This window comes from Merops nubicus, unplaced genomic scaffold (genome assembly GCF_000691845.1).
Source record: "Merops nubicus isolate BGI_N331 unplaced genomic scaffold, ASM69184v1 scaffold18969, whole genome shotgun sequence".
Taxonomy (NCBI): Eukaryota; Metazoa; Chordata; class Aves; order Coraciiformes; family Meropidae; genus Merops; species Merops nubicus.
The window spans coordinates 1-27,492 of NW_008631865.1; the positions used below are offsets into that span (position 1 = coordinate 1).

Below are 27,492 nucleotides of genomic sequence, written 5' to 3' on the forward strand. Positions count from 1 at the left end.
ATATTATATTATATTATATTATATTAATAATTATGTATTATTTTTATACTGAAACCAGGTCACTGAGCACCAAGGATGCTCTCTGTGATGACCCAGAAAGCAGGGCAGCCAGCCTGGACACTTCAGGGAAGAGAGGCTGGGGTGTTCCCCAAAATGTTCCCAGACCTTTCACCAGGACTGCCTAGCACAGGCAGTTGTTTAAGGGAGCATTCATTGTTCTCCAAGCCCTCTGTACCTTCAGGAAAAGCCTCCGGAGGGACTTTGAATATTTTATTGTCCACTTTGACCTCCTCCTGTCTGTACTCTGCTGCAGGGAGTGAGTTTTTCTTGCATAAACTATCCAAGATCTGTGTGGGCTTGAAAGCATCTCGCCACATGTTGTAGCCATTTCTGCATGGAAGGGAGAACATCAAGAATATCTTCATCTTAGACAGAACAGGTTTTTTCCTAGGCTGTGAAATGCTTTGCCTTTCCTATAGCACATGCTGAGCTCAGACTTTCACTGGGAAAACCACAGGCACAGAAAAGCTTAATGAATTAAAAGCTTAACAAGGTCTCATTCCCCAAAACAAGCCAGACTTGCATGCCACAGATCCATTAGCTTCAGAGCAGCAACAGGAGCAATTCCAGCTGCAGTTGTAAGTGAGAAGTTTTAGTGGTGCTGGGGACTTAGCTAATTCTACAATAGAAGAAGAGAAGAGGTAGAAGAGAAGTTTACAGAAAAACAGATAAAGACACCAGAGAATCCATACTGAATGAAGCCAAAGAAAAACAGATGTCATATGTCTTGCTGTTCACAGAATCAGCTACTGCCAGAAAAACCACCCTACCTTCTGAAAGAGGTCAAAATCACATGAATGTCAAAGGGGTGCTTTTCTCAGAAAACAAGTATGAAAGGATAAAATATTTTTTTGTTACTATATGCAAAATAGATTAGTTCACAATTGGAATTAGAGCTATCACAGGAAGCTGGCAGGAGTCTAAAGGAGATGGAGTTATCCATGTAACTTGTAGTCAATCTGTGTGCACCTGCTCAAAGGATACTGTGCACCCAAGCTCCATCCTGCAAAACTGGAGGTGCTCTGTTACCCCCCCTAACAAAAGATGAGAAGAACTCGTTTCATGGCTCTCATGTGTCACACCAGTACCTACATGTCATATTGAGAAGCCAGTCCACAGTTGGCCCTGTGCTTGCTGTAGAATCGATTCTCCAAGTCAATCTTGGTCTCCCCAATCAGATCGTCAGATCCAACCAAATCATGGTCGAATATTGCCACCGTGAGTTCTGATTCCATGGGAAAGGAGACTGTCAGCTCCACAACTCTGGACAGAAGTAGATGGTGAAAGTGCCATTAGCGAGTAAGATGGAAATGAAACATGAGCTCTGCTTTGATCATCCTGCACTTCTAAGAAGTCTAGTTGGCAACTCAAAGACCCCTGACAGAGTTTGATTCTCCTTACGTTCAGTGTATGCGGTTTTCTGCGCATGCAGTTTTCAGCGTGAACGTTCAAACAAAGGAATTACTTTTCCAGGAATGTATGCCCTTGGCTAGAGGTCCTGAAGCTAGGAAAAAAAGCTCTCCAATGCTCTGTTACTGTTTGACTTGCTACTTTGGCTGTTAAGTCAAACCTTTGGGAATGCTCCCCTTCTAACCCAAAATGACTCCTGCACCAGGAGAGGCAAGAGATATGCCTGGGACCTTCGTGTTACAGTACAAGATTCTCCAGTAGAAAGGAACAGAAGATCACACATGCTGGGCCACAGCCTGAGCCCCAAATCTGCACTATTCCTATTAAACCTGACAGATGAAAACTTCCCACATACTCTCCAAACACAGGATTGAGCTGCTTTGGGATGTATCGCTCCTTTGTGTCCTTCTGTTCTCGCCCCACAGTCACCACCACATAGGGGTCTGCCTTGCCATTGGGGTCTGCTGGAGATAGGTTCGTAGCCTGAAATACACAAGAGGGACTGCCATACACCAGCTGCAGGGAGCAACCTGCCCAAGGAACACTGCACAGGCCCAAGACCACCCAAGCCTGCTGCTCAGGTCCCTCTAGCAGCTGCCCCAGCAGTTGAACAGGCACATGTTCCCACACAAATCCCCACTCAACAGGCCATCGATGTCTCCAGCTGTCAGCCCATTTACTTGCTCACCATCACAAGACAGATTTTTAGCACCTCCTGAAGCTACAAAGCATGGAAAGGATCTCCATGAGCAAGATGTAGCTGACTTCACTGGGCTGGCAGAGCCTTCAAGTCAGCATCAAGCTTTTCACAAGTGCTGCTGCTCATATTTATTGAGCAGAGAATGGCAGAAGGTCCACAGGGAGGGACAGACCTCCAAGCATTACTGTCAGCACTACCAGAGACTTACCTTAATGATGTATACTCTTAGAAGAACCTTGATGGGTCTGTTCCTTGGAACACCCTGAGAGACCTTGGGCTCCATGCCAGCTTCCTCAGTGGGGTAGACATAGAAGGAGCCCTACAGAAAAGACACTGCAAGTAACCACTAGAGACTACACAAAAGAAGATATCTCAGGTGGGAATAGAGCCAACAAGACCAGCTTCACCTGCCAACTGGAAACTCAGAGCCATTGCCCCATGCAGACTAGAGACACCCTGTGCTCATGGGGACAAAGGCACTGTCATGTCCGTATGAATCACAGAATCATAGAATCATTTAGGTTGGAAGGGACCTCCAAGATCATCAAGTCCAACCACCGAGCCATTAGGGCTCTAAAGTCCTCTGCTAAAACAGATCAGAATCTGTCAGGGTTGAAAGGGTCCACAAGGGTCACCCAGTTCCAACCCCTCTGCCATGAGCAGGGACACCTCCCACTAGATCAGGCTGCCCAGAGCCTCACCCAGCCTGGCACGGGCAGTCCCTGTTTGCAAGTTAGGCTGCAGGCTGTCAGACCACTGTCAATGCCAGAAGATCTGAACATCTCAAGGCACTTCGGACTGACAAAGGCAAGGAGCACCAAAGGGTTTCTAGGGACCTTTTTAAATAAATTTCTGTAGTTGGCATTTCAGAGTCTTCAGCAGCTCCTGGGTGAGAGTATGATACCTCTTCTAAACAAGTCTTACTAATCTTAGAACCAGTGAAGCTCACTAATTTTTATTTGCATACTGAAGATACTGAGAGGCCCCAACCAGAATAATAGTCTTTTATGCTTCATGCTCTCTCCTTGCAAGACCTATACAATCTAAATCAAGCGCATTTATCAACTAAAAGAGGACCATAGTACACAACTGCTTCAACAAGCACCAACTGAACCCTGGCCATGCCGTGGCCCCACAACACCTTGCACACACATGCAGCCTACAAGGCTTTGCTGGTGTCAGCATGTTCTGAAATCCAGGATGTCCGAAGGGTTTTCTTCCATATGTAGCACAAATGTCATTCAAATAATACAGTACCTTATACTTCCCCACAAAATGTTCGTCTTCATTTCCATCTTCATCCTCATTTGCTTTGCCACGATGAAGGGGGAAAATACACAGCCAGTCTTCAAAATTTTCAAACGCATTTTCCAGCTCAGAGTTGTAGATCTGCAATAAAGAGAAAACCATCTGGGGCCTTTTCCTGCTATCTTAAAGTGGAGGAGAGTCAGGAAGCCCACCGTTTTCCTGCTTCAACCATTTCACCTGGTCCTACCTTACCCTTGTATTACTCGGTGCAGGGTGTTAAGGTTTTCCCTTATTCCCCCCCCCTCCAGGTCCATCCTCAAATGTGCACACACATCCCAGCTTGGCTCCAATGTCTCCCTAGCTGTTCCAAAGTCCAGCAACGTGGGCTCAGTGCACACTGCAGGTTCTCTTCCCAGTCTAACCTCCACTGCAGGAAAGTGAGGAGGACATAGACAAAGGGATAGGGTTGAAAGAGACCAGATCTGTCACTCAAATAACTACCTGAAGGGTGGCAATGAGCTTCCGCTTGGGTCGAGGAGGTTCAGTTTCAATTACTGCCTCATCTTCTGCTTCCATGTCAATATAGGCTGCATTTAAATTCCCTCCATCTAGAAATGGCAGTAGAAGATTAGGAAATGCTCTGATCTCTCCCATCATCTCAAGTGTCTGTCCATGAAGTGACCTCGGTAAGAGCTTTCAGTTTCAGCCAGGGCTTTGACCTGTGTCAGGGTAACTGGAGGTGTTGCTGTCTGTAACAGGTGTCCTTACAGCACTTCAGGTTTCCCAGCAAAGCATAGCTGGATGGATGGGGGAACAAAAATTGGCATAGACTTGCCTGCCTGCATACCTACTGTTTAGGAAGGAAGTGGGCAGAGACCAAATGGAGGAAAGTGGCTGGACCAGCCCACTGGTGCCTACAGGAAAGGCACAAATGAGATCTAACCCTCTTCTCTGGAGGGATGCTTATTTGATGGACTGCTGTTTTGGGTCAATGTCTAACTGAACCATCACTACCACTTTGGGCACAGGGAGTTGTGCCTGGAGAGAGTATAGCTAGAACATTCTCTGAGCACCAGCAACCCAAGGACAGAGAGGATGCATCCTTGCCTCAGTTCTCAAAGACCCTAGGATCCCCTGAGCACTAATGGCATGCAGTTAGCCTCCAGCTCTTCCTTGACACAGGATTTACATCATTTCTATACTTACTGCCTCATCTCCCCAGGTCATTGCTAGGGAGTCACTGCTTATACCTCTGCAAGCATTAGGTTATAGCTGTAAAACTGTTTTCAGATCATCTGTTTAATATTACTGTCTTTCTGTTACCTCATGGTGCATCCTGTACCCTAAGTGAGTATCCCACATGCACAGTGATGCCCAGCTCCTGGACAGTTGTGCCTCACCACCATACTCTCTTTCTATCCCACTTTTGCTTCCTGGTCTCACCCTGTCAATCCCATGATCCTTGCAGCTGATGTTCCTGCAGGCTTTTGCTCACGCAGGAAGGCTCTTGCTACAGCACAATTTGCCAAAATTTTCTGAGGAAAGTTTGGTGTTTTCAATTTGAAATAGCCTTCATTAGCCCTTGCCAATATCCCACTACTCCCTTTTGTGTTGTTTTTGCTGAATGTTGCAAAGCCGTTGCCTGCTCAGACCCCATTCCCCCAAGCCCAGCACCCTCTGTGGTGCTGTAAGCCCAGGCTATCCTCAAAGAAGGGCTGGGTATGACTAAAGAACTCACCTGCATCATTCAGGTCATCATTCTCAGCATCTTCCTCATCACCACGTGCCTGAAACACACAGTCAGCCCACACCCCTGAGCAAATGTTTCTGCATTCAAGCACAGGACACTGTCAGAGCTTTCCTGCCAGTAGAGTCAGCAACACCTAGCCTGAGATCATTTAGCATTAACATCATTGCAGGAGGGTAATCCAACGAGTGCCTTAATGACCTTTTCTTTTTCCCAGAACCTCCTGCTGGCTCTCTTTATTGGGATTTAAGTGACACAGAGCAAGGAGGAAAGTTGCAGCAGACCTGCTCCCATAGCATATCCTGGGAAGACAGGCAGAACAAAGAGGAAGCAGTGTGAAAGCCCCCTGCATTGCAGCTAAAATCAGCAATGTCACATCTTCAGCAGTGCCCCAGCACAGCCCAGCTACATTCTCTATACCACTTGGGCAGCCAGCTTCAGGGATGTTTCAACATCCGTTGCCTGCTGAAATCAGTACATCTGCTGGATGCTTGATACCTGGCTACCTTAAGTGTGCTGCACACAAAAGCACACATCTTCCTGCAGATCCATGCCAGGAGGGCTCCTATGACACTCAATGCTGTTGAAAACATCTTCCTCAAGCCAGTGCAGGCACTTTTCCCCTCTGACAACAGCGATCACAAAAGATTACCTGGTTATACAGCTCCTTCAGGGATTCATAGTATTTAGACCACCAATCCAGTTCCTCCAGCTCTGGTTTTTCCTCTTCATATTCTTCCTCCTTCTTTACAAGCCTGCTGATAGGGATTTTCTTCAGAGGAGCCTTAAAACAACAGAGAAGAGGATTCAGAGTGAGGAAACCACCACTCAGAACATGCAGGCACCCTACTCTAGTGCCCTGGGAGTCGCTGGCAGAGGCTCAGCTTTCAGGCAGAGCACAGAAGTGCAAAGCTACCTGTAGCCCCAGGTTTGTGCTTTTCTACAGAAGCAGCAGTTTTCAAGGCACCAGGCAGCACAGCTCTCACCCCTATGCCAAAGCTTGGACATGCAGCAGTGCTGATGAACAGGCAGGAGAGAATAGTGTTTGGGTCCAGAGTAAAAACTGGTGGTTGAAACCTAACTCTGAACTTCTGAATATTTTTTTGTTTGTAACCTTCAGTGGTTTTACAAATTTCAAAATTTGCTGGGCTCAACACATCACTCACCTTCACAAGACTCAGGGGGTGAGTGCTGGGACCCAGGTCACCAGCTGCCAGGCCAGTGTTTACCACAGTTTGAGAGGGAAGACGCTGGGATGAGACTTTCCAAGCTGAGATGAGGAGAAAGAGCTTCATGTTTCCATGCATTTATTTCTGTCCACTGCTTCCTACTTTTAGGGCAGTCATTATTCCACAGGAAAACCCTCCCTGTTACTCCACTATAGTGTGATTGATTTTAAAGCTTTTGATATCAGATCCTGCAAAAATATTATTGGAAATCCAAGTACAGTGCTGAGCCTGGCCACCATCATCCGTATGCCTGTTGCAGATTCTCAGGAATTCACATTTATGAGACACACGTTCTCTGCTCAGAAATGACCACAGATTGATCAATCCTTTGCTTCTGCCCCCTTCATGCCATATTTATTTACACATTTCCAGATCAGAGCTCTGGCTGTTGCTATCACAGAGCTATTTAGTGACTCCATTACCCAACGAACAGACCTCGACACAACAATGTGAGAGAAGCTTAGACCGTTCAGTTCTTGGTACTAGTGGGCCAGCTTCCTAAAGATTGATGAACTGCTCTCCAGCCCAGCTACGCAGAGGGTTGAAATGGGTGAACACAATAGTCCTTTCCAGGCTAAACATCTCTGATTCTAGACACAAGCTTTCCACAGGGATGTGTTACTGTCTAGTGTCTAGCCCCAGCTAAATGCCCTGCTGGACTAAGACGTCTTCAAGTACCATTCTCCCTCCCCCACTTTCTACAGGTGTAAGGCAAATAGTGCCTGGGAAAGAGACCCCAAGGATATGCCACATCCACAGATGAACAGGTGGGCTAGTGTGCCAGGGAGGCAACATTACGCAAATCTTGGAGAAAACAGTCTGTAAATTGCTCTTTGCCATCCCTGAAGACGGACAGCAACCCTTACACAGCATTCCATCACTTGCTGCTGCTGCTTGCTAAATGCCAGTCTGGAGCCAAGTGCTATGGACCAGGCTCACAACATGCCTACAACCCTAACCTGCCCTATGCTGGGCATCTTATCGCTCTCAGGAGAGGACTTTGCTGCCTGGCTAGGAAGGAGCAGAAGGGCCAGGGATCTCTGCCACTGGCAGAATCTACCTGCTGCCTCCACAAGAACCTTGCCAACCAACTCACCTTTGGGAACATCTTCTGGTTCCTCCTCCAGCTCTCTGGGAAAGAATCTCATCACATTGGACACAACATGGGTACCCACCAGCACAGTGCGCCCAAACGCACGCTTTTCCACCACAAAGATGCTGAGGGGAGGGTGCAGGTAGACCTGCTCTGGGAGCTCCTGCAAAAGAATCACACCTGGAGTTCACAGGAGCAAGGGTGATACCTGTGGCAGCCCCTCCACAAATGAGGAGGTCTGACAGTGCCTTGCAGCTCTGCCCAAAACCCAAAGCCTTGTAGTGACAGACAATGGCTGAGACTGCTCTTGCTGGGCAATTTCAGAAGGGTTTTGATCTGCAGCTGAACCATGTGACCACAGGAGAGCAAAACCGTGGGAGCAGCTCCCCTCCTGTCAGCTTGCCCCATGCAGACTGGCAGTACACAAGTGCAGGATGGTGACGGTGCACCCTGGCATGGAAGAGCCCTCCTTCCCACTCACCACATCCATGTATTTGACCAGCTCGGTGAAGTTGGGGTTCTCTTTGTAGGCCATGATCACCTCTGAATCCACCTTCTTGCCAGCACATTCAATGATCACCTGGGGCTGATCCACCTCAAACAAGTTCACCCGCTTCAGGTCCCGCAGGCCCCAGAACAGGATCTGAAGCACAACACAAAGCCACTGGGCTGCTCAAGACATGCCAGGCATGGCATGGCCACGCAGCCTGCAACCCTGCCTGGGGCTGCCACCCTCTTCACCCCACAGGACACAGGCCCCCAGAGAGGCATGAGGCCACTTTCCTAATGCAGCTACCCAGCAGCTCTGGCTGTTAAACCGGTGAGACAGTTTCTCACTCATCTCAGGCACCTCCATTTCTAGCACGTGCTCAAAGGCATGCTGGGGCTCCAAACCCAGCTCCCCTCCCAAGCCCTGCCCCCTGCACACGCCGGTGGCACTGTTCTGTGGGGGCAGCAGCAGGCAGCACACCTCTATGCGAAACTCCTTCAGCACCGGGCGGATGCCCTCCGGGATGATGAACCGTCCCGCGCGGGGGTCTCCCAGGTAGTCGGGCTCCTTGGGCTCCACGTCCTCAGACACTGATGGCTGAACAGGTGGAGCCAGGGCATACCAAATTATAAAAGCCACCTCCACTCCGTGCCATGCCCCCTCTCCCTCCCCTCTTGATATGTGCTCACAGGCTCTGTCCCTACAGCCCCACATCAGTTGAAAGCCAGATGGGGCTTTCAAAGAGAATCCTCTGGTGGACCCCAAGAATCAAGCTCCCGACCCATACAGCTCTCCCCAGACAGCTGGCAACCACATGCAGGTTCCTACAAGCCCATTACTTCCAAACAGCCACTGTAATCCATCTCGATCAGCTCAAAAGCAGCAATGAGCTCTCCAGCTGCTTTGGTGCCTTTGTAGAAATCAAAGAACTGCAGGGCAGGTTTGGTGTACGGCTCGTCGACCAGCTTCACCTGAGGGACAGCAAAGGCCTGGCCCAGGAACTCAGGGGAGCCCTGCAGAAAGGTGGGGAATGGGTCAAAGCATTACTGTGTTATCTCACCACCTCAGAGAAAACACCACCACTAATTCCAGCCAAACTGGGACACCATAAAATAATTTTTCCACACTTGTCACCCTCTGCTTGATTTCTTCTGCTCCACCCAGAGCTAGGAGCAGATAAGATATGCCTGCAGCAGCTCCTCTTAACTCCCAGTCCCTCTCCATGAGAACTGGGCAAAAGCCCTGGGACCACGCACCAGAGGACACCAAATCTAGGTCAGTTTGCTCAGGATCTCTTCCAGTCGGGGTTTGAATATCTCCAAGGATGGGGATCCTACAAGCTCTCTGAGATCCAGGCCCACTATTTGAACTCCTTCTGGGTTAAAATCCTTATATGCCTTATATCAAGCTGGATTTTTTTTTCTTGTTTCAACTTGTCTGTTGCCTGTCATCTGGCCCCTGGGTACCTCCAAGGGAAGTCTGAGTCCACCTTTTCTACACTCTCCCATCAGGCAGCTGCAGGTAGCAACAAGACACCACCTTTGCCTCACCTTCTCCAGGCTGAATATACCTAGCTCTCCACCTCTCCTCACTCTGCCCTGTGCTCCATCCCAAACTATCTTGGTGGCCTGCTCTGTACACGCTCTGGTTAATCAGTGTCTGTCTTGTCCTGGGACCCAGGAAATGGCCCAGGAAAACTGCTGAGCTACACAAGAGAATCTGCTGTGAGTTATGCCATTCCCCTTATGATAAAGAGGCCCCAGGAGAGGCATGTGACTTCAAAATACTAATGAAGAGAGAAAAGGGAGGACTGCAGAGAAATAGAAGATGACACCTGAGGTACAGAGGGGAAGGAACAGCCCTAAGCACTACGTCATCTCCCTTTGGCTACCAGCCCTGTGCAACATGAGTCTGCTGAAGCGGGGCAGGCAGTGGGAGAAGCACAGTGCTTCTCCAAAGAGAGATCTCAGATTCACCGAGCACTTGTCAGGCCCTCGCTTAGGCATCTCTGAGCCATCTGCACACTACAGCAGCTTCACCTCAGCTCACAGGAGAAGTCTGCAGAAAGTCTCAAGCTTAGCCACAGCCCCCAGGACTCACCACCACCAGTGCACCAGGATTAAGCTGAGTCATGGAAATCAAACAGAGATGTGGCTACTAAGTGCTCACTTGCAGCACCCACACAGAGCTCCTCTGCCTTCCCTGTCCTGGAAGTGATAGCAGGAGGGCAGTATGGCCATACTTACAAATTTATTGTGGCTGAAAAGGTTGATTACAATGATGGGGGTCTCTGTTTTCAGCTCATCTCTTTTGCCATCAATAATGAGCTGATCAAACAGAAGTAGCTCATTCCACATGGGGCTCAATGTCTCCTCCAGCATCTGCAGACAGACAGGAGGCCTGAGCACACGCACTTTGTAAAGACAGAGAGGAAGCCTGGGCTCATCCCCTCTCCCAAGCAGCCACATGCAGGGTGACGGCTGGCAGGAGGGGAGATGGTAAGCACGAAATCAGCACTTGGGGCCAACTAGCATATACCAATCAGCTTCTGAGACAATGAGATATATGTTTTGTCAAATGTTCCCTGGACATAGTCACACCTCCCAAAGCATACAAATACCTGGAGTTACAAAATTCCCAGGAGGAGTGACACATCACTGGCTGTCAACACGTCAGTGAGGACAAGATCATTTTTCTCTCCACAAGTCCCCAAGAAAGAAGAGGCAAGAGTTTAAGTGGTCTCACCCTAGTGGTCTGGCAATGAGTTGAAAACACCACTCTCACAAATGGATCTGAAAGGCCATTGTCATCTGCAGGGAGGATCCCTCGAGCCTGATACAGATGGGCTCGGAGCTGAAAATAGCTGTAATCTGGTAAAAAAAAAGGGAAGAGAGGTCCCAGTTCCCCAGTCCAGCCCTACGTGAGGCCAAAAATGCATGAAGAAGAGGACTATCCAGGTGGGAGTGGGCACAACGGGGGGTACCACTCTGGTTCTCGGAATGCCAGCCACGGCCAGTTTGGCAGGACGTTCAGTGCCTATGAAGCACCCATCCTGCCTGCTGCTCCAGCTGTGAGCGTGCAACCACATCCTCATGAGAGCAAACTGGACCCACCTGTCCCAGACATGCTGTGGAGATGATAGATCAGGTCTTACTCCTCAGACATTGACCCTGGAGCAGGACCTCTCACCTCTCTGCTCTCCTGTTCACAGTTAAGCCATGGAAAAGTGGCATCTGCACTCACCATCCCTGCTAAGCCGGCTGGGAAGACTGTATGCTGAGAGCTGTGCTATCTCCTGTCCACTCTCAGAGAGGTACTTGAACTCCTCAGGCAGCTCTGCCAAACAGTTTTTCGCATATTTGGTAACCCCAAGCCACATGTAGATTTCCAGTTTGGCAAAGATCTCACCAGTGTGTAAGCCAGGGACCTGAAAGCACAAGATGTTTAGCAGATTTCCCACCTCAGCCATGCCCCTTCAGACCAAGATGATCATCATCAGCCAGGTCATCATCTCTGTCAGGAGACAGAGCGCCGCATTGGCAGAGGCTGAAGGCAGCGGTGGAGCACGAGCTGCATTTTCTTGTGAACTCCAGGATTTCAGGAAGGAGGGCTGGAAGCAAGGAGGGAGAAGCAGCTGGAAGCAAGCAAGACTACGCTGTTTAGGTATAAACTCTACCTTCATAAAGACAGTCTGGATCTTAGCACAGTCCTTGCCTTTCTCCTCTTCGACCACTGAGTAGAGGATGTTCTGTGCAGGAACTCTCGCATATGCCACACGCCTGTTGTTGCTGAGCATCCAGACAAGTACATCAGGGAGGGTGCACTGAGGCTGTAGGGAGGAAAGAGAGAAATATCACAGCAGAGGAACAGCACATATCTTGCCCTCTCTCCACTGACATGGTAAAAGCTTCATCTCCCCACAGGAGGGACTGCTGGCTGCACAGTGATTTGGAGATCCAGAAGCAAATGAAGGGCCCAGCATTGGGGACATGCTCCTGAAGGTCTCTGCCCTGCAATATGGCTCTTCAGGTGTCATGGTTTAACCCCTACATAGCCCTTCACTTGCCATCCCCCAGCAGGAGAGGGGAGAGAATCTGAAGACTGAAAGTGAGAAAACTTGTGGGCTGAGGCAAAAGCAATTCAACAAGTAAAGCAAAAGCCACACACAAAAGCAAAGCAAAACAAGGAATTCACCACTTCTCATCATAGGCAGATGTTCAGACATCTCCAGGACACAGGGCTCCACCATGCTTATCAGTGACTTGGGAAGGCAAATGCTGTAACTCCAAACATTCCTCCCCTTCTTTCTTCCTCTCCCAGCTTCATATGCTGAGTAGGATGTCATATGGTATGGAATATCCCTTTGGTCTGTTTGGGTCAACTGTCCCAGCTCTGCCCCCTCCCAACTTGTGCACTCCCAGTCTACTCACTGGTGGGATGAGGTGAGGAGCAGAAGTCTTTGACCCTGTGTAAGCGCTGCAAAACAATAACTAAAACATTCCTGTGTTATCAACGCTGTTTTCAGCACAAATCGAAAACACAGCCCCATACTAGCTACTGAGAAGAAAATTAACTCCATCAAAGCCAAAATCAGCACAGCAGTCTTCTTGGAGGGAAAATCTGTAATCTGCCTTGTTTTCCACTGCAAACCCCATCAGGATGCACTGAACAAGGAAACAGCAAGGAAAGACAGAGGAGGAAAGGCCCCAGCTCAGGCTAGTGAGAGCCCCAGCAGCCATACCAGCACTCTCTCCCTGCCCATACCCCCTCCTGCTGATAAACTGGATGCCCCAGGAGCAGCTGTACCTCTTTAGCCATAAAGCGTAGCTTTGCCAGGACCTTCCTTGTGTCCTTCATCTTCTCCTTGATGTTGACTCGAGTCAGCCGCCGCTTCACACGGAGCCCCTGTTTTGCACACAGGATCTGAACAGAGAGCAAGGCCGTCACACGCCTGACCCTGACCCAGGCATGCCACGCTGGCACCCCTCCTGGGGGCTCTGCAGGGAAGCACCCACGCACTGAGCACATCCACCCTGCCCCATCACACCCTGACCTCCACCATGGCTCACAGCTGCTGAGAGCAGAGCTCTATGAACCTGGCACAAGCCATTTAATGAAGGGCACCAAGAACCCCAGAACCTCAGCAGCTCTGCCGAAACCAGTAACACAAGTCCATGAGATTTTGCCTAATTTGGGGCAAAAAGATTGTTGTGAACACAGATGTATATAGGAATGAACGCTTCAGAAGCTGGTGGTCTAAGGCTCCAGATAGTGCCTAGGGGAGGCTTTGTACAGGGACAAACCTGGGGCCACAGAAGTAAGGGAATATGAATACATAGGAAACTGCAAGATGGGGCTAGGCTTTCATGTCCATTAATTGATAGTGTACATATCTGAGAAGAGACTTTGTGATGAACCAAAACTAATAATGAAATCCAGAAAGAATTCAGGGTTCCAGAAAACTCATCTCTTGTCTCAGACATATGACATCCTTGTCTCTAAGATGGACAGACATGGACTTGATGGATGGACCACTTGGTGGACAAGGAACTGTCTAGAAGAACACACTCAAAGAGTTGTGACCGATGGCTCGAAGCCCAGGTGGAGACCAGTGACAGGTAGAGTTCCTCAAGGGTCTGTTCTGGGTCCCGTGCTGTTTAACATCTTTGTCAGCACATGGACAGTGGCACTGAGCTCACCCTCCACAAGTGTGCTGATGACACTAAGCTGTGTGGTGCAGTGCACTCGCTTGAGGGAAGAGAGGCCATCCAGAGGGACCTGCACAGGCTTGAGAAACTGGCCAATGTAAACTGCATGTGGTTCAGCTTGGGGGTGCTGATTGGCAAGAAGCTCAACATGAGCCAGCAGTGCGCTCATGCAGCCTGGAAGGCCAACCACATCCTAGGATGCAAGACAGGCATTTTTCCCCCTTTACTCGGCTCTTGTGAGACCCCACCTCGAACACTGCGGCCAGTTCTAGTGTCCCCACCATCAAAGGGACATAGATCTGTGGGAATGAGTCCAGAGGAGGGCCACAAAGATGATCCAGGGGCTGGAGCATCTCTGCTATGAGGGTAGGCTGAGGGCACTGGGACTGTTCAGCCTGGAGGAAGAGAAGACTCCAGGGGGAGTCTTATAACTGCCTTCCAATACCTGAAGGGAACCTACAGGAAGGCTGGAGAGGAACTTGTCACAAGAGTGTCCAGTGACAGGACAAGGGGAAATGGTTTTAAACTGAAGGAGGGTAGGTTTAGACTAGATCTTAGGAAGTTCTTCAGTACAAGGGTGACAAGACTCTGGAAGAGATTGCCCAGAGAGGCTGTGGATGCCTCTAGCTGGAGGTGTTCAAGGCCAGGTTGGATGAGGCCTTGAGCAACCTGGTCTAGTTGAGAGGCATCCCTACCCATGGCAGGGAGGGTGGATTAGATGATCTCTAGGGTCCCTTCCAACCTCAGCCATTTTATTATTTTATGACTTAGCAGAGTACACTCACCATGACTGAGGCGACGGTATGCAGGGAGGCAGAGGGACAGGAGCTGGGACTCAGACATGCCTCAATTTTATTTCCTGTTGCAGTCTTTGCATTTTATGAGCCTTTCAAAGCTTTGTAGTCTGATGGGGGCTATGACTACAGCCATGCTCTGCTGGTATTCTGATGGAAGGTATGTGCTCTCAGTTAGTTAGTCAGCCTTGTCTGCAGAATTATGAGTGCCCAGATATTGCCCTCTTCGAGGACAGACAGAAGGATGGATTTTGTAGATCTGCTGGATAGGTACCCAGCCTATGGGCTGAGTTTCCAGGGACAGTGGATCTCAGTGAGTTCCCTCAAAAGTGCCTGTGGGAATAGCCTGCACCAAAAGATCTCCAGCAACCTACTGAGCAGCCACATGCATATTCTCAGGAAGGAGAGCATCAGGCCACATCATCTGCATAAAACTGGAGGCAGCCATGGCCAGTCCTTGCCACTGTTCCCTGTGCTGGAAGCTGTGTTGCTCTGAGCAGAAGTGGGAGATGCTGCAGTAAAAGCCTACGACTAATACCATGAGTCTTAGCTCCAGTTTTCCTTCTTAGCATGAATTCTGTCTGGTCATCCAGAAGCATCCCCCAGAGTGGGGACTGCATGGGCTCCCACCAGCATCACCAAGCCCCAAATCTTACAATATTGCGCATCAGGTATTTTGTCCGACATCTGTCGAGGCTGTTTGGGTGTGACATCGTTCTTCTCTCTGCACTGAGTGAATATTGCCTGCAATGAGAAAAGTAGCACAGGCTCTGCATCCTCTGCACCCAGCAGGAAGAGCACAGCTCACACAGCAAAGGCACAAACTCAGAACCCCTTGTGCTAATCCAGATGCATCAGAACCCACCCACCCCCCCCCCGCAATGCCCTCTCTTCTGCAAGCTTTTTGATTTGAAAGGTATGCTGGGGATTGCTCAGCATCTGAGGCTCCCTCTCTACTGTCACAATCACAAGGCTGGGGACTAAAGTACATATCAGACCCCACCAGCTAGTTGCAGTGATTGAAACACTAGTTTCTTGTCTGCATGACTGAAAAGAGTAAAGGAAATGTCCTAACATTTAGAAAACACCCAGGAGTCCAGGAACATCGAGGCTGCAGTCTGTGACCCTTGTGCTTCCCAGGACTGGGGTCACCTCACCAAACCTAAAGAACTACAGGGTCCTTTCCCCAGGTCATCCTGGTTTGCTTCCACTCATCTGCTTCAAGAGGATGAGAGAGTAGGCAGAACATCATACAACCTCCTAACCTGAAAACAAGAAAACTTAAGAAATCAAGGACATGCTAACCTGCATCCAGCTACAAATTCCTCTAGCACCTCTCTGAGTCGCTCTTCTGCTTTAGCCTTTGGCCTTCTCACAAGCTTCTCCACGTCATCCAGCCCTTGCTCCTGTGGGGAAAACACAACACTTAGGGAGCTTGCACCTGGCTGCAGGGTCAGAGTGAAACATTGCAAGGACACATTTGCCTCAAAAAGTTTGTGCCCTTCTGCAGTGCTAGGGATCATGACAGTGCTACCAGGGACTCTACAGAGCCTAGGGATATCCTTAACACTGATTGTTACACCATCTTGTGTCCCAGTCCTTGAGTAGCCACTGAAACACGCTGGCAAGATCTGATTTCTAAGCCCAAAAGAGAAAGATCAGGCTCTGCAGAGAGACTGCACCCTGCTGATGGCAGCCCAAGGCTGAGAGTCTGCTTGCAGCAGTATCTCCCCAGTGCACATGCAGCTCAGGACTGGGAGCAGAGGAGGCTTTTGTCACAAACATCATGTCACTCACCTGCCACTGCCAGGCTGTGGCACAGCACAGGCAGTGGTTCTGCACTCACTGTCCTGCCCCACGTATTTAAAGGGCAGGTGGGACCGAGCCCTGCGACAGACAGACTCGTGTTGCGAGGGAGGAAGCTCAAGGTAAATGTCTCACAGAGCAACTGCATGTGCTACCAGCAAAGCACACCAAGGACTGTGCCCCAGACAGACACCCTGAACACACTACCAGGCGCTCTGCGAGCTTGACAATCCAGTTGGAAATGCAGAGTCTCCAGGTGTGATCCTCCCAGTAGCTCCACACATACACGCAGGGTTTCTCATGCGTCATGGGCAGGCAGCTGTAGGACCTACGGACAGCAGGCACAGGCGGTCAGGGCTGCGGCTGGCAGAAGGCACGTGCCACGTCACGCCCAGCACAGCAGGCCGTGCCCTCGCAGAGAACCATCTCTTCTGGGCCCTGCACCACAGACATGGATGCAAGCTCCTGGCCTGGCCCCTTGCCTTTCCAAACTAGTGCACATGGTTTCTAGCAGAGAAGCAGCACATGCCCAGGTGAATGAGGCTGATGGGGGCATAGGATGCTGAAGTGCTGGGGTTTAAGCACCCATCCCTGAATGAGGGTTACCATATGGATGATGCCCACAACCAGGCAAGACTTTTCTGACTGGCCTATACCCAGGGTCTGGCCAGCCTTGGGTGGGAACCAATTAGGAGATCACCACCAGCTGCCCTCCCTTCCGCGTCAGCATCTTGTCCCGCCTCCAAGTTAGTAGCATAAAAGCTATCTCTGCTTGCAGTGGCGTTGGGAAGCCTATTTACATAGTAGATGTACTGTGTAGGGTTTTCAGTTATTGGAAGGGCTCCCTGATTGTCCACTGCACGTAGGGTTCCCAGTGATGGTGGGACAAGATCAAGACCAGGATGGAAAGTGGATTATGTATGTAATGAGGCTTTTCCTTGGCAACTGCTGTATGATTGGAATTGGACTGATGGCCTGGGTTATTCCTTCCCCCACAGCCTGGTTTTGGACTCAGCTCGCTCCTTTCTTTGCTGCATCATATACTGTGACTGAATACATTGATTTATTTACTCCTCTGGTGGCTGGCCATCTCATACCTTTCCTATGTACTTTGGAATGGAATGGTAAAATCTTTCCTATATGTATGCTAATGGTCCTGTCCTTCCTACTGGGACAAGCGGTCAGCAAAAGATGCTGCCAAGATTCTTTACTGCTATGGAACTGAGTACTAGTAGGCACAGGGCTCACAATGAAAACACCAAGGCATTGCCAGGCCTGTGGGACAAAGGAGGCAGCACTCCCAGGACAAATATATCATCAGAAGAGCCTGTGTATGTCTTGTCTGCCCAATATAGGACAGCATGTGCCAGAGTTCTCCTCCTCTTCCTTCTCACTGGAATCAAGTCCTTAGGATGCTGCCTGTTGACTAGAAAAGGGACTGCTGTTATTGATGGGTCACAGTTTCCCTGGGACACCATCCTTGGCCCCCTGCACATATCAAACAGACACCACAGAGCCTCTAGGGCTAATGTGCAATGACAGTCAGCTAGGCCATGGCAAGCTGCAGGGTTGCAAAGAGGAGAAATACCTGCACAGCACTTGCATTGCTGAGCAGACCTCTAATAACATCTGGAGTAACCAACCTGGGAAGCTGGGGCAGGTAAGAAAGCAGGATGTAGAACAGTCACCTGTCATACTCCATGGGCTCTGGTCTCTGGCTCTTTGTCACCGACTTGTTCAGTGCTGCTGAAGCTGGGGCCAGGACTTCAACATCCAGCTCACCATCTGAACCAGGGTCCAGCAAAGGCTGATTTTCTTCTTTCACTTCTCCCTTTTCCACATTTCTTCCTACTTTGGTCACAATCTCTTCAGCTTTGCCATAGTTTCCTTGATGTTAAGCATTAAACAGTAAACAGGTAAGTGGGATCACCATTAAACAAGTTTGCTAGCTTGCAAAATCAGAGTGCAATCATCCTGCCAAAAGAAGCACAAGGGCATGCACTGCTTTTGGAACTAGCAATTCAGTAGCATCCAGCCATCAGGACATCACATGGACAACCAGGAGGTCTGAGAGGGAGCTGGGCAATTGCAAGGAAGTCCTTGTGTATGCCTTCAAAGCTCCACCAAGTGCCTGCTAAGTGCCATCTACACCCCTACACTGAGGTCAGCAGCAGTCACTTAGGAAGACTTCTAGCATCAAGCATCTCCACCCATCCAGATTAGCAGGTGGGGGCTTGGCCCTGCTCTCCTACTATTGTTTCCTTGTCACTCACTCTCATAGCTCCTCAACACCACATGGCCAACCTCAGTGTCTCAGCTTCCCTTTGCTTCCCTTTCTTCCTCCCAAGCCCTTCTACCTCTTCTCAGCCCCACTTTCCAGAAGATCTTCAACCACTCTCCTCCCCAAAGAGGCAGTTCATACAAATATTGCAAATCTCCCATCTCACAGGACAGCATCCAGATTTTTAAGGTAATTAAAGCATTGTGTGCACTACCTGGCCTCATCCCCCATCTTTCCCGAGTTCCTGTTTCAAAGGCACAAGCTGTTCAAGGGCTGGCACCTCAGGAGCACAGTGCTGATTTGGGCTGTCAGAGGGATGTTTACACTGTCCCCATCGTTTCTCGACACAGAGCCCTGGGGAATACCCACCTATAGAGACTTCAAAGCTGACAGGCTTGGAGCTCAGAGAGGAGTCCATCATAGTGGCTTCAAAGAAAGCAGCAAAGAGGAGGAATTCCTCCTTCCTTCCCAATGCATTCTGAGCAAGGAGACAGAAATCAGCCTGAGAGCCTTGTGTGCCAAAAAAACTGCCTCAGCAGAAATTCAGAGAGCACCAAGGCACAGGCAGTGCCTGCCAGCCCTTCCAAGGGTCATCAGTGGGGTGCTGCTATGATCACTACCAGTGGGCTGCCAGACACAGGACTAGTTTTCTTGGAAATTCCTGGGGGTTGATGCAGAGCCAAGGCTTTGGCTGACATTTGTAAAGCCACAAAGCAGGTTTGGAGGCAAAGGGATGGCTGCTGTACAAACACAGCTGCCTCTTGCCTGCCTTTCCCAAGCCCAGTAGAGATCCAGAGTCATCTAGAAACTCCTTGGGTCCAGGGGAGAAAAAGTACATGCTGGAGAAAAAGGCAGCTGTGCCCTGGGAATAACACCCATGTGAGAGTCCTCCTCATGCCAGGAAGGCAGCACATGTGGGGATGCTTCAGCCTTAATGTGGGAGGCAGTTTTGGGGCTGCAGGTGTGGCCCTGGTCCTTGCAGAGTCTCAGAGAGCTCTGGATGGCCCAGCAATGAGCAGGCTGGGTTTGCTTCAGCAATGTTACACCAAGTGTTACACCCATGAGGCCTGTGCATGCCACCCGTCAGTGTGGGTCAGCCACGCCAGCATGGCAGGACTCACCTCAGGGAGTGGATGAAGCTCTTCCACCTCCACAGTGACCTCCCCAGGCTGCTCTGCCTCCTGAGAGCCCCCAGCCTCCTCCTCTCCCTGCAGCTGCCTCAGTTCTTTGACTTTCTCCTTGGATTTCTTACTTTTCTTCTTCAGCTTCAGTTTGCTTAGGGCACCTTTCATCTTGTCCCCAAGCTTCCTCTCTGCCATGCTGGGGCTGCTGAAGATCTCCACTGAGATGGCCATGAGGATGCGCCCACGGTAGAAGATCCCCTCGCCCATGCCCTCATTGAGGTCCTTGTGGACGTCCCGCAGAGCTGAGTTCTGGGGGGAGCCATACAGATTCACCCAGGCTGGACCAAACATGGGGTTAAAGCCTGCAGTGATAGGGACAGGGTCTAATTACACCACAGGGTGCTGCTGCAGAGAGATCTTCCCCCAAGACGACAGCCCAGGACACAGGGGTGTGAGCACGCTTGGGCCACTCCTGCTTCCCACCTCCAGGAGACCACCATGGCCAAGCAGAGAGTGCATGGCACGGGGCTTCCCAGGATGCCCTGCCCCATGGTCAGCCCTGCCTGGCCTCACCATTCCTGCCAGGATCTGAGATTTGCTGCAGGTCAATGTAGTGTGTAGCAATGGCCACATCACCAACATTGGCATCATCCAGCAGCTGGACTTTTATCTTCCTGGCCAGCGGCGGGAACATCTCGATGAAGCTGATCTGCTCGTTCCACTCGGGCTCAGTGGTGTTGGTCTCCACTGACGTTTCCCCCTGGGAAAGAAAAGGTGTGAAAGCCACACACGGAATCTCAGCTGGCAGCCAGAGCAAGGGATGCCTCAGAGCCTCTCTGGGAATGGCACGTCCTCCTGTCCCGCCTGCAGATGGTGCCAGGCAGGCTCTGGAGGTGGCAGTGTCCCTTGCTCCTGCCCCCATCCCAGCAACAGCCCTCTGCTTCATCAAGGGAAGCTCTCCCAAGGTCCTGGCCATGTCATGCACAGACAGCCAAGGGAAACACTAGGAGTAAGCAGGCAGCAACACCAGACCCAGAAGCGTTGCATGGGTCCCCTGGGGGCACCTCCAGGCTCACCAGGTTGCCCAGGGACTGATTCTCACCTTAACAGACATAAGAAAACCCTGGCCTGGGGTGCAAGGGCTATTAGCTCAGTAAATTCTCCCGAGGGTGTCAGACTGAGTCTAGCTTGCCAGAGAGGGCTTCTTCTCCAGGATCTATTTGACCCTCTCCCTATGTTTAGGGATATGAAACCTGTGCCTGCACGGCCAGTAGCTCAGACAGTGGCTGTGCTCAAGGTTGGGCTCTCCCCCACACAGCTCTCTGCAGAGACAGAAGTCCCATAAAAATCTTCTCATCTAGATACATATGACCATATGGCTCGTGCCACTGCAAAGGACAGCAGTCCTTGGGCTCTCCCAGTCTGTCTCTGGTGGGACTGCTGCATCCCATAGAGGTTCCTGGCAGCATCAGCCCAGGATGTGCTGCCACAGACCCAAGGGGAGATCGCCCTAGCCCCACACAGACCCCTCGTCAGACTCACCTGCTGCCCACAGAATGAGATCTGTACGTATGGGTCGACAAAGACTTTTTTCTCCCCTATGATCTTGGAGAAACCACCCATGATGCCCGCACTCATGCTGGGCAGGCCCTCAGCACGATACAGCTTGATGCAGACCCTGGCCCAGGGTCTCTCTGCAGGGACTCTCTTGGGCAGCAGCAGGTTCCTGAAAGGCAAATTCATGTTCCACCTCACTCCTGCAGCCCAGGAAACACAATGCTAAGAAATGCCCTGACTGGGGGAGGTTTGTATCTTGCCCCACCACAGATCTCTTTCCCCATCAAAAGAGAGAAAAATAGGGCAAAAAAGGTAGTGTGAAAAGAGATGTGACTGGTTTCCCCAGGGCCATGCAAGATCATACTGCATCTACCTTTCAATGTCCTCATCCCGGCTGCTGGTGGAGGTGGGAAGGGAGCCAACAACATCCCCACGTGCAGTGACGGAGATGTTGCACTTCACAAAGCCCTTCACACCTGCCCGGGTGTCTGTGGGGTCACTGATAACAGCCCACTTCTGGAAAAACCTGTGATCTGAGAGGGAAGAAGTTCCTTGTGGAAAGCCCAGGTTAATATTTCACATCCCAACTACATCTCCACAAAGACCCTGACTGTGAGGGTGCAGCAGGTGTCACCAGCCTAGCCAGGAGGAGAAGCAAGTGCTGGTCCTCATGTGAAGGAGTGCTTTAAGGGCCCTCACCAGGCCCAGCAAAGCACGAAGGAAACATCAGTTCCAGGCAAATCCAGAGTCAGGGAGCAGGTATGCAGTGCAGTAAGTCATACCTGTCTGGCTGTACACTGTCATGACATCCATCTTGAACGTTCCTATGCATGTTCCCAGGAATGGTATCTTCTTTGAGTGAAAAACCTGCAGACAGTACAAATCCCCCTGAACACCAAGAAAGGTGGGCAGGCAGGTGACACATCCAGACATCATTGAGGAGGACAGGTCTGCTAAGACATGCCCGTTCCAATGCACATCTCAGACAGCTCAAGCTGCAGGCTCCTCATGTACATTGACCCATCTGAGTTAGCCCTAAGACAAACCCATTCCTGCCCAACCATTGCCACAAAACCCGCCAGCCCTCAGTCAAACCTGGGCCAAGGCTAATTCATGTGCAACTAATTCAGCTTCTTCTTCCAGCCCCAGATCAGCTAAACCTCTACAATGAACCAAGGGCAGGCCTGCTTTCCCACGGGGAGTCATATCCCTATCCTGCTGGTTCAGGGCTCAGCCATGCCCCCACCAGGACAGTGTGTCTCCCAAAGTCTGAGCCTTCCTTGGTGCTGACTGAACACACCCCAGCAGAAGAGATGTGCAGCCTTTCACAGCGAAAGCGCTGGAGATGATGTGGCAAAGGAGGTGCTGGCTGAGTTCAGCTAGCTTCAGCAAAGCCCCAGTTCTTGGAGAAGTCTCTGTGCTGTGGACAAGGGGATTTCTGAAAACTTCTTCTCTGCCTGCCTGGGCGTTTCTACAAGCACAAATAATTGATGATCTCCCCTCACACCAGTCATTCACCTCCACAACATGAAGGATGAGACCCCAGGGTAAGGGACAGCAGGGAATCACCCCCAAAAGAGCAGGGCAGCAAGGCCACAGGCAAGAAGCTGGCCCAGAGACCCCGCTTCAGTCACTAGATGCAGAGAAAACTTGACACAGAGGAGATGGGAAGACAGCTCTGCCCAGTGCTGGCTCAGAGCAGGGCCAGGTCTCTGCCCCACTGTGGCCACAGGAAAGCCCTTTGGTGTCTCTGCAGGGTAATGATCTCTGGCTGGAAAACCTGGCTGGTACTGGTACCCTTGCTTTGCACAGCACTCTCAGCATTTCCACACAGAACCACTGGGCTGCACCACTTACTGCTGAAGGGCAAAGAGAAGGACATACTTACTGAGATCTCTATGAGTCTGTGGAATAAAATGTCCCTTGGCTCATGGAATTCGAACAAAAAAAACTGAAAGAGAAGAGGAAGACATCTGAGCCTTAGGCTCCCAATATAGCCCCCACAAGTGCCTGTACCCTGAAAGCAGCTGCAACCCAAGCATCCCCTGCAAGGATGGCCCCAGACACCTGGGACACTGGCAGAGCAAGGACAGAGTCTCTGTCCATATCACATACTTCATTGTAGAAGGGGCAGTTTGTTGACTTCTGCGTTGTGGTATGCCTCTTCTCCTCTCCAACCTTGACTACCACGAAGGGGTTAATGTTCACCCCCACCAGCTTCTGTGCTTCAATGATATTAATCCCAACCTGAGAAAATGTGGGAGAAAACCTTTAGATCAGTACTCACCTTGTCTCCAGTTCCATCTAGAGCTTGTTTCAGCAACACTGGCATACAAATTGCAGGGTCCTCTCGCCACTCTCAGGGCAGGCAAGAGCACGGCTGCTGAAATCCACAGCAGATAGACAGGACAAACCAAAATGGTATTTGAGATACTTGTTCCTTTCAGACAAGCAAAGAAATGAATTGTTTAATCCCCAGCACCTTTGCCAAGAGCAACCTCCCCAGCAGCACTGTCCCTACTCCCACGAGGGATGCAAACCCACTGCTCCCACACTGGGGGATCCACAAAGCATCTTGGAGAAGATCTTTCTCTTTGAATCTTACTGAGATAGATGCCATTGGAAAGACTGGACTGTGGTTGTCTCACTTGCTGTGACTAGTTGCCAGTCTAAGATATAGAGAAATGTTCTCACATTTGTGCTCAGTACAAGCAACTAGGAAGTTGTTAATGTGAAGAATAATAGCTTCAAGAAAAGGACTGCAGGGAATTCCACTCCCACAAAAGCTTCCTGCATTGTCAGTAGGACCCTGCCCAGAAAAGCAGGAGATACAAATGTGAGTCCATGTTTACTTAGAACCAGGGAAGGACTTAAATCCATAGACAGGCTGGGAGACCTGCCCTGAAACCTGCAGGGCAAGAGATGGGACTGAACTCCATTTCCAAACTTCACAGTGTTTTCAGATAAACCTGATATCAGAGCATTGACCAGAGTCATAGCTTCCTATCAGCCTCCCTGGCATCTCCAAGAAAGCCCCTTCAGCAGCCCTCCACCCCCAGCCATGTCTCACAGATGGCCCTGGGGACTCACACAACGCCCTGGGGAGGATGGCAGGCACCAGCCCTTCCTGGGTGCTCTCTGAAGCTCTGCTCAGGCAGCGTTTTACAGTGGCACATGAGGCTGTCAGGCTGTTTCTCTTCTCCTGTACATCCGTAGCTTACTACATGGCCTCAGAAGAAACTCTGCTCTGGGCAGATGTTGGAGCCAGCACTCATGGATGCAGTCTGTTCCAGGAACCTCACACTTTGCCCAGGGAAGCCACATAAAACAAGAAGGTGTCCCTATGCTAGAGGCCTTGCCAGGGTATGTGGCAATTGGAGAAGCCCATGCCCTCAGCAGGACAGCAAGGAACCAGCTGCAGGGCCAGAGCTGGCTGCAGGGACACGCACTCAACTGCAGTACCTGGAAGCTCTGTGGGGTTGGGGTAGTGAACAGGTCCCGTGTGGAGCACAGTCTGGAGCGGCTGCACAGAAAAACAGGCCAAGTGAGAAGGTGAAGTGATGGCGTTTAAACCCCCAGCCCTGAATGAGGGTTGGCGCATAGTCCACAACCAGGCAAGAAAGCCCCTCCTGACTGGTTTTCACCGAGGGCCTGGCCAGCCTTGGGTGGGAACTGGTTAGGAGATCACCACCAAGTGCCCCCACTTTCCACATTAACTTGGAGGTGGGGCAAGAAGCCACCTCTGTGGGAGCTGACTCTGCTTGCAGTGGAGTTGGGAAGCCTGTCTACACAGTGCATGTGCAGTGTGAGGATTCTGGCTATTGGAAGGGTTCCCTGGCTCTTCCCAGGATGGCAGGGCCAGAGCATGAAACTCTGAGTCCCTGTGATGTAACTGGGCTCCTGGCCTGGCTGCTCCCATTGCCCACGGCTTGGCTCCTTGGCTGGATGGCTCCATTCTTCATGTCCACTGCTGTGGGTGAGTGCATGGACTTGTTCCTCCCTCTGGTTGTCCATCACTTTGGCTCTCTGGTGTGTGATGTGGTAGCAGAGGGAGGAGTGTGGCTGCTGGTCTGCCCATTAATAAGAATATCGTTCTATATTGGGCAAGCAGTCAGCAGAAGAGCAGGTCTATTCATTTACATGGATCTGAGCAAGCTCCTACCAAGGGAAAGCAGCAGAAGCCCTTGCTCTAGGGACAAGCAAACCCCCAACAGTCCCTGTTTGAGACCACTGGAGATAGGTTTCTGATATTTTGGAAAAGCAGAATGCCAAGAGATGCAGCATGCCCCCATGAGCTGGCACTTTCCACCCTAGGGCCCAAGCAAGGGTATGAAAGAAGAGCACACTGTGGATACCTCTTCACAGGGCTGAAGACAACACCTGACACCTCCACCTCAGACACATCGTAGAAATCTTCTTCCTCTTCTTCTTCTTCCTCATCAGTCTCCAGACCTTTTGCCAGCTTCCTGCCCAGTGTAGCAGCCCTCCTGTCCAGTTCACTCACTCTTGGCCCCTCAGCTGCCCTGCAAACCCCCACACCACATCATGAGTTGCCTCATCAGCCCTGATGAGCAGGTTGTGCACACAAGAGATACACTCCAGTAGGTCTACTTACTCCAGCTCCTCAAATCCAGGATTGTGGATGATTAACTCTGAACTGCAAGAAGAAGAGATGCTTTGTTGTAAAAACTAGCATGTTGTGGCTGTTGACTGATGCATTTAAGTAACAGTGCCACAGCTTGGCTCTCAGCAGGGACATGACCGCTCTCCTGCGCAATGTCTTCCCACTCTGTGCCTGCTGCTTTGCCTCTGGCACTCCAGAAGTTACTTTTTGCTGCTGCCTGTCATCCTGCCTGCCCAGACACCTGCATCTCTCCTGGCTTTGGGCACCCCCTGTGTGCAAGGTGCCTGGGCTTGCTACAGTCCAAAGCCATGCTCTCTGCAACTTTGCAACCACAAAGTCTTGCTCCTGTCAGCCCAGGCTGCAGAAATGCTCTTAAGTTCAAAAGGACTCCTAGGGTGCAGTGGGTTGTTGCAGTCACATGCTCTTTGTGAAGACAAGGTATTTTCTTCCCAAGAGCCCTGTTCACTTGCTGTATTGCTGATGTAGAGCAGAGATGCATCAGCCTGGACACAGGTGGAGAGTAAACGAGGCTGGGCTGCATCCCAAATGCTGCCACTGGAAGTGCTGCTGTACAAGCTGCCTGGAAATTTGCTCCTCCTAGGATTTCGGTACCTGTCTTTCATCGGATAGACAAAGTCCTCTTCAACCCAGGTCCCAGCTGAGCCATCTGGAGGCTGGTAGCGCAAATCCAACTCAATGTAGATCTACAATCAGAAAACAAAACTGCCCAAGAGCCACAAAACAATTGCAGAAATGTCATGAAAAAAGGGAAGGGGAATGTGCAAGGAAAAACGAAGGTGCTGGTAGAAAGATATGGAAGGAAAGGGGTCACAACCCCACAAGAAGCCTTTTTATACCAGACTCTTCTTGTCTACCTCCATCAACAAGCTAGGGCTAATCCAACTGCCTTCCCTACAGCTTCCCAGACTCCAGGATTCACTGAATAAAAGCTAACTCAAGTTTCCAAAATATACCATGGAGAGGCCCCTGAGAGCTGTCTTGGGGCACTTCTGACAGTGACAGTGAGGAGAGCCCTGCAGCAGAGGAAACTAACACACAGAGTTTTGGAGCAGACACGCAAGACAGCTGGCAGAGCATTCTCAGGCATGACAGCTTGCTTTAAAATATCACAGAAGCCATAAGCACATCCAGAGTCTGCATCACAAGAGACATCAACTTAGTGATGAAGGAGAGCCAAAGAAATATGTGGCACACCGAGTATCGGCACAGCCAGCACGGATTTGAAAACACTTGGCTTACAGGTGACCAGCCTGATGTCAAACCAGCACAAACACACAAGAATTTCCCAGCAGAGGCCAAAATCACAGCCATGGAGGAGGTCACTACTCCAGTAGACTGAAGGGAATGTACAAGCTAGCTTCATCATTCAGTCCCTGGAAAACACATGCTTCTGGGAGGAGAAATACAGCCCAGGAAAGGGTTAGGGTGCAGAAGCCTGAGATAAAGCTGGGTGAATAGCTGAGGCTCTGAAAAAAAAACTCTTCAAATGCCCAGGAGAAAAGAGGGTACAACTAACTCAAGTCACAGAGAAGCACAGGACTTGGAAGAGCAGAAATGGCTTTGTTCCTGCTTTGCTAAAAGAGCCGTGGTCGAAACACTC

The 27,492-nt window shown here is 50.5% G+C and overlaps 1 protein-coding gene across 1 annotated transcript in view; it reads right to left on the minus strand.

Annotated features, from left to right (window-relative positions):
* Positions 1–235: 235 nt before the first annotated feature.
* Positions 236–27,492, minus strand: part of LOC103780093 (fer-1-like protein 4) — a gene marked incomplete at both ends in the record, with an annotated part of 31,564 nt that continues 4,307 nt past the window's right edge. The window contains 30 exons of the mRNA XM_008947742.1: positions 236–390; positions 1,153–1,323; positions 1,826–1,953; positions 2,379–2,489; positions 3,428–3,559; positions 3,920–4,026; positions 5,157–5,205; positions 5,818–5,949; positions 6,332–6,435; positions 7,491–7,650; positions 7,969–8,130; positions 8,458–8,574; positions 8,817–8,990; positions 12,784–12,900; positions 15,136–15,223; positions 15,785–15,885; positions 16,493–16,613; positions 17,974–18,172; positions 18,936–19,044; positions 19,688–20,052; positions 20,264–20,450; positions 21,233–21,416; positions 21,621–21,780; positions 22,030–22,114; positions 23,136–23,198; positions 23,363–23,494; positions 24,710–24,770; positions 25,603–25,770; positions 25,863–25,904; positions 26,484–26,575. Of these exons, the coding sequence (XP_008945990.1) occupies positions 236–390; positions 1,153–1,323; positions 1,826–1,953; positions 2,379–2,489; positions 3,428–3,559; positions 3,920–4,026; positions 5,157–5,205; positions 5,818–5,949; positions 6,332–6,435; positions 7,491–7,650; positions 7,969–8,130; positions 8,458–8,574; positions 8,817–8,990; positions 12,784–12,900; positions 15,136–15,223; positions 15,785–15,885; positions 16,493–16,613; positions 17,974–18,172; positions 18,936–19,044; positions 19,688–20,052; positions 20,264–20,450; positions 21,233–21,416; positions 21,621–21,780; positions 22,030–22,114; positions 23,136–23,198; positions 23,363–23,494; positions 24,710–24,770; positions 25,603–25,770; positions 25,863–25,904; positions 26,484–26,575 (3,976 nt within the window). The remainder of the gene's footprint in view (positions 391–1,152; positions 1,324–1,825; positions 1,954–2,378; positions 2,490–3,427; positions 3,560–3,919; positions 4,027–5,156; positions 5,206–5,817; positions 5,950–6,331; positions 6,436–7,490; positions 7,651–7,968; positions 8,131–8,457; positions 8,575–8,816; positions 8,991–12,783; positions 12,901–15,135; positions 15,224–15,784; positions 15,886–16,492; positions 16,614–17,973; positions 18,173–18,935; positions 19,045–19,687; positions 20,053–20,263; positions 20,451–21,232; positions 21,417–21,620; positions 21,781–22,029; positions 22,115–23,135; positions 23,199–23,362; positions 23,495–24,709; positions 24,771–25,602; positions 25,771–25,862; positions 25,905–26,483; positions 26,576–27,492) is intronic.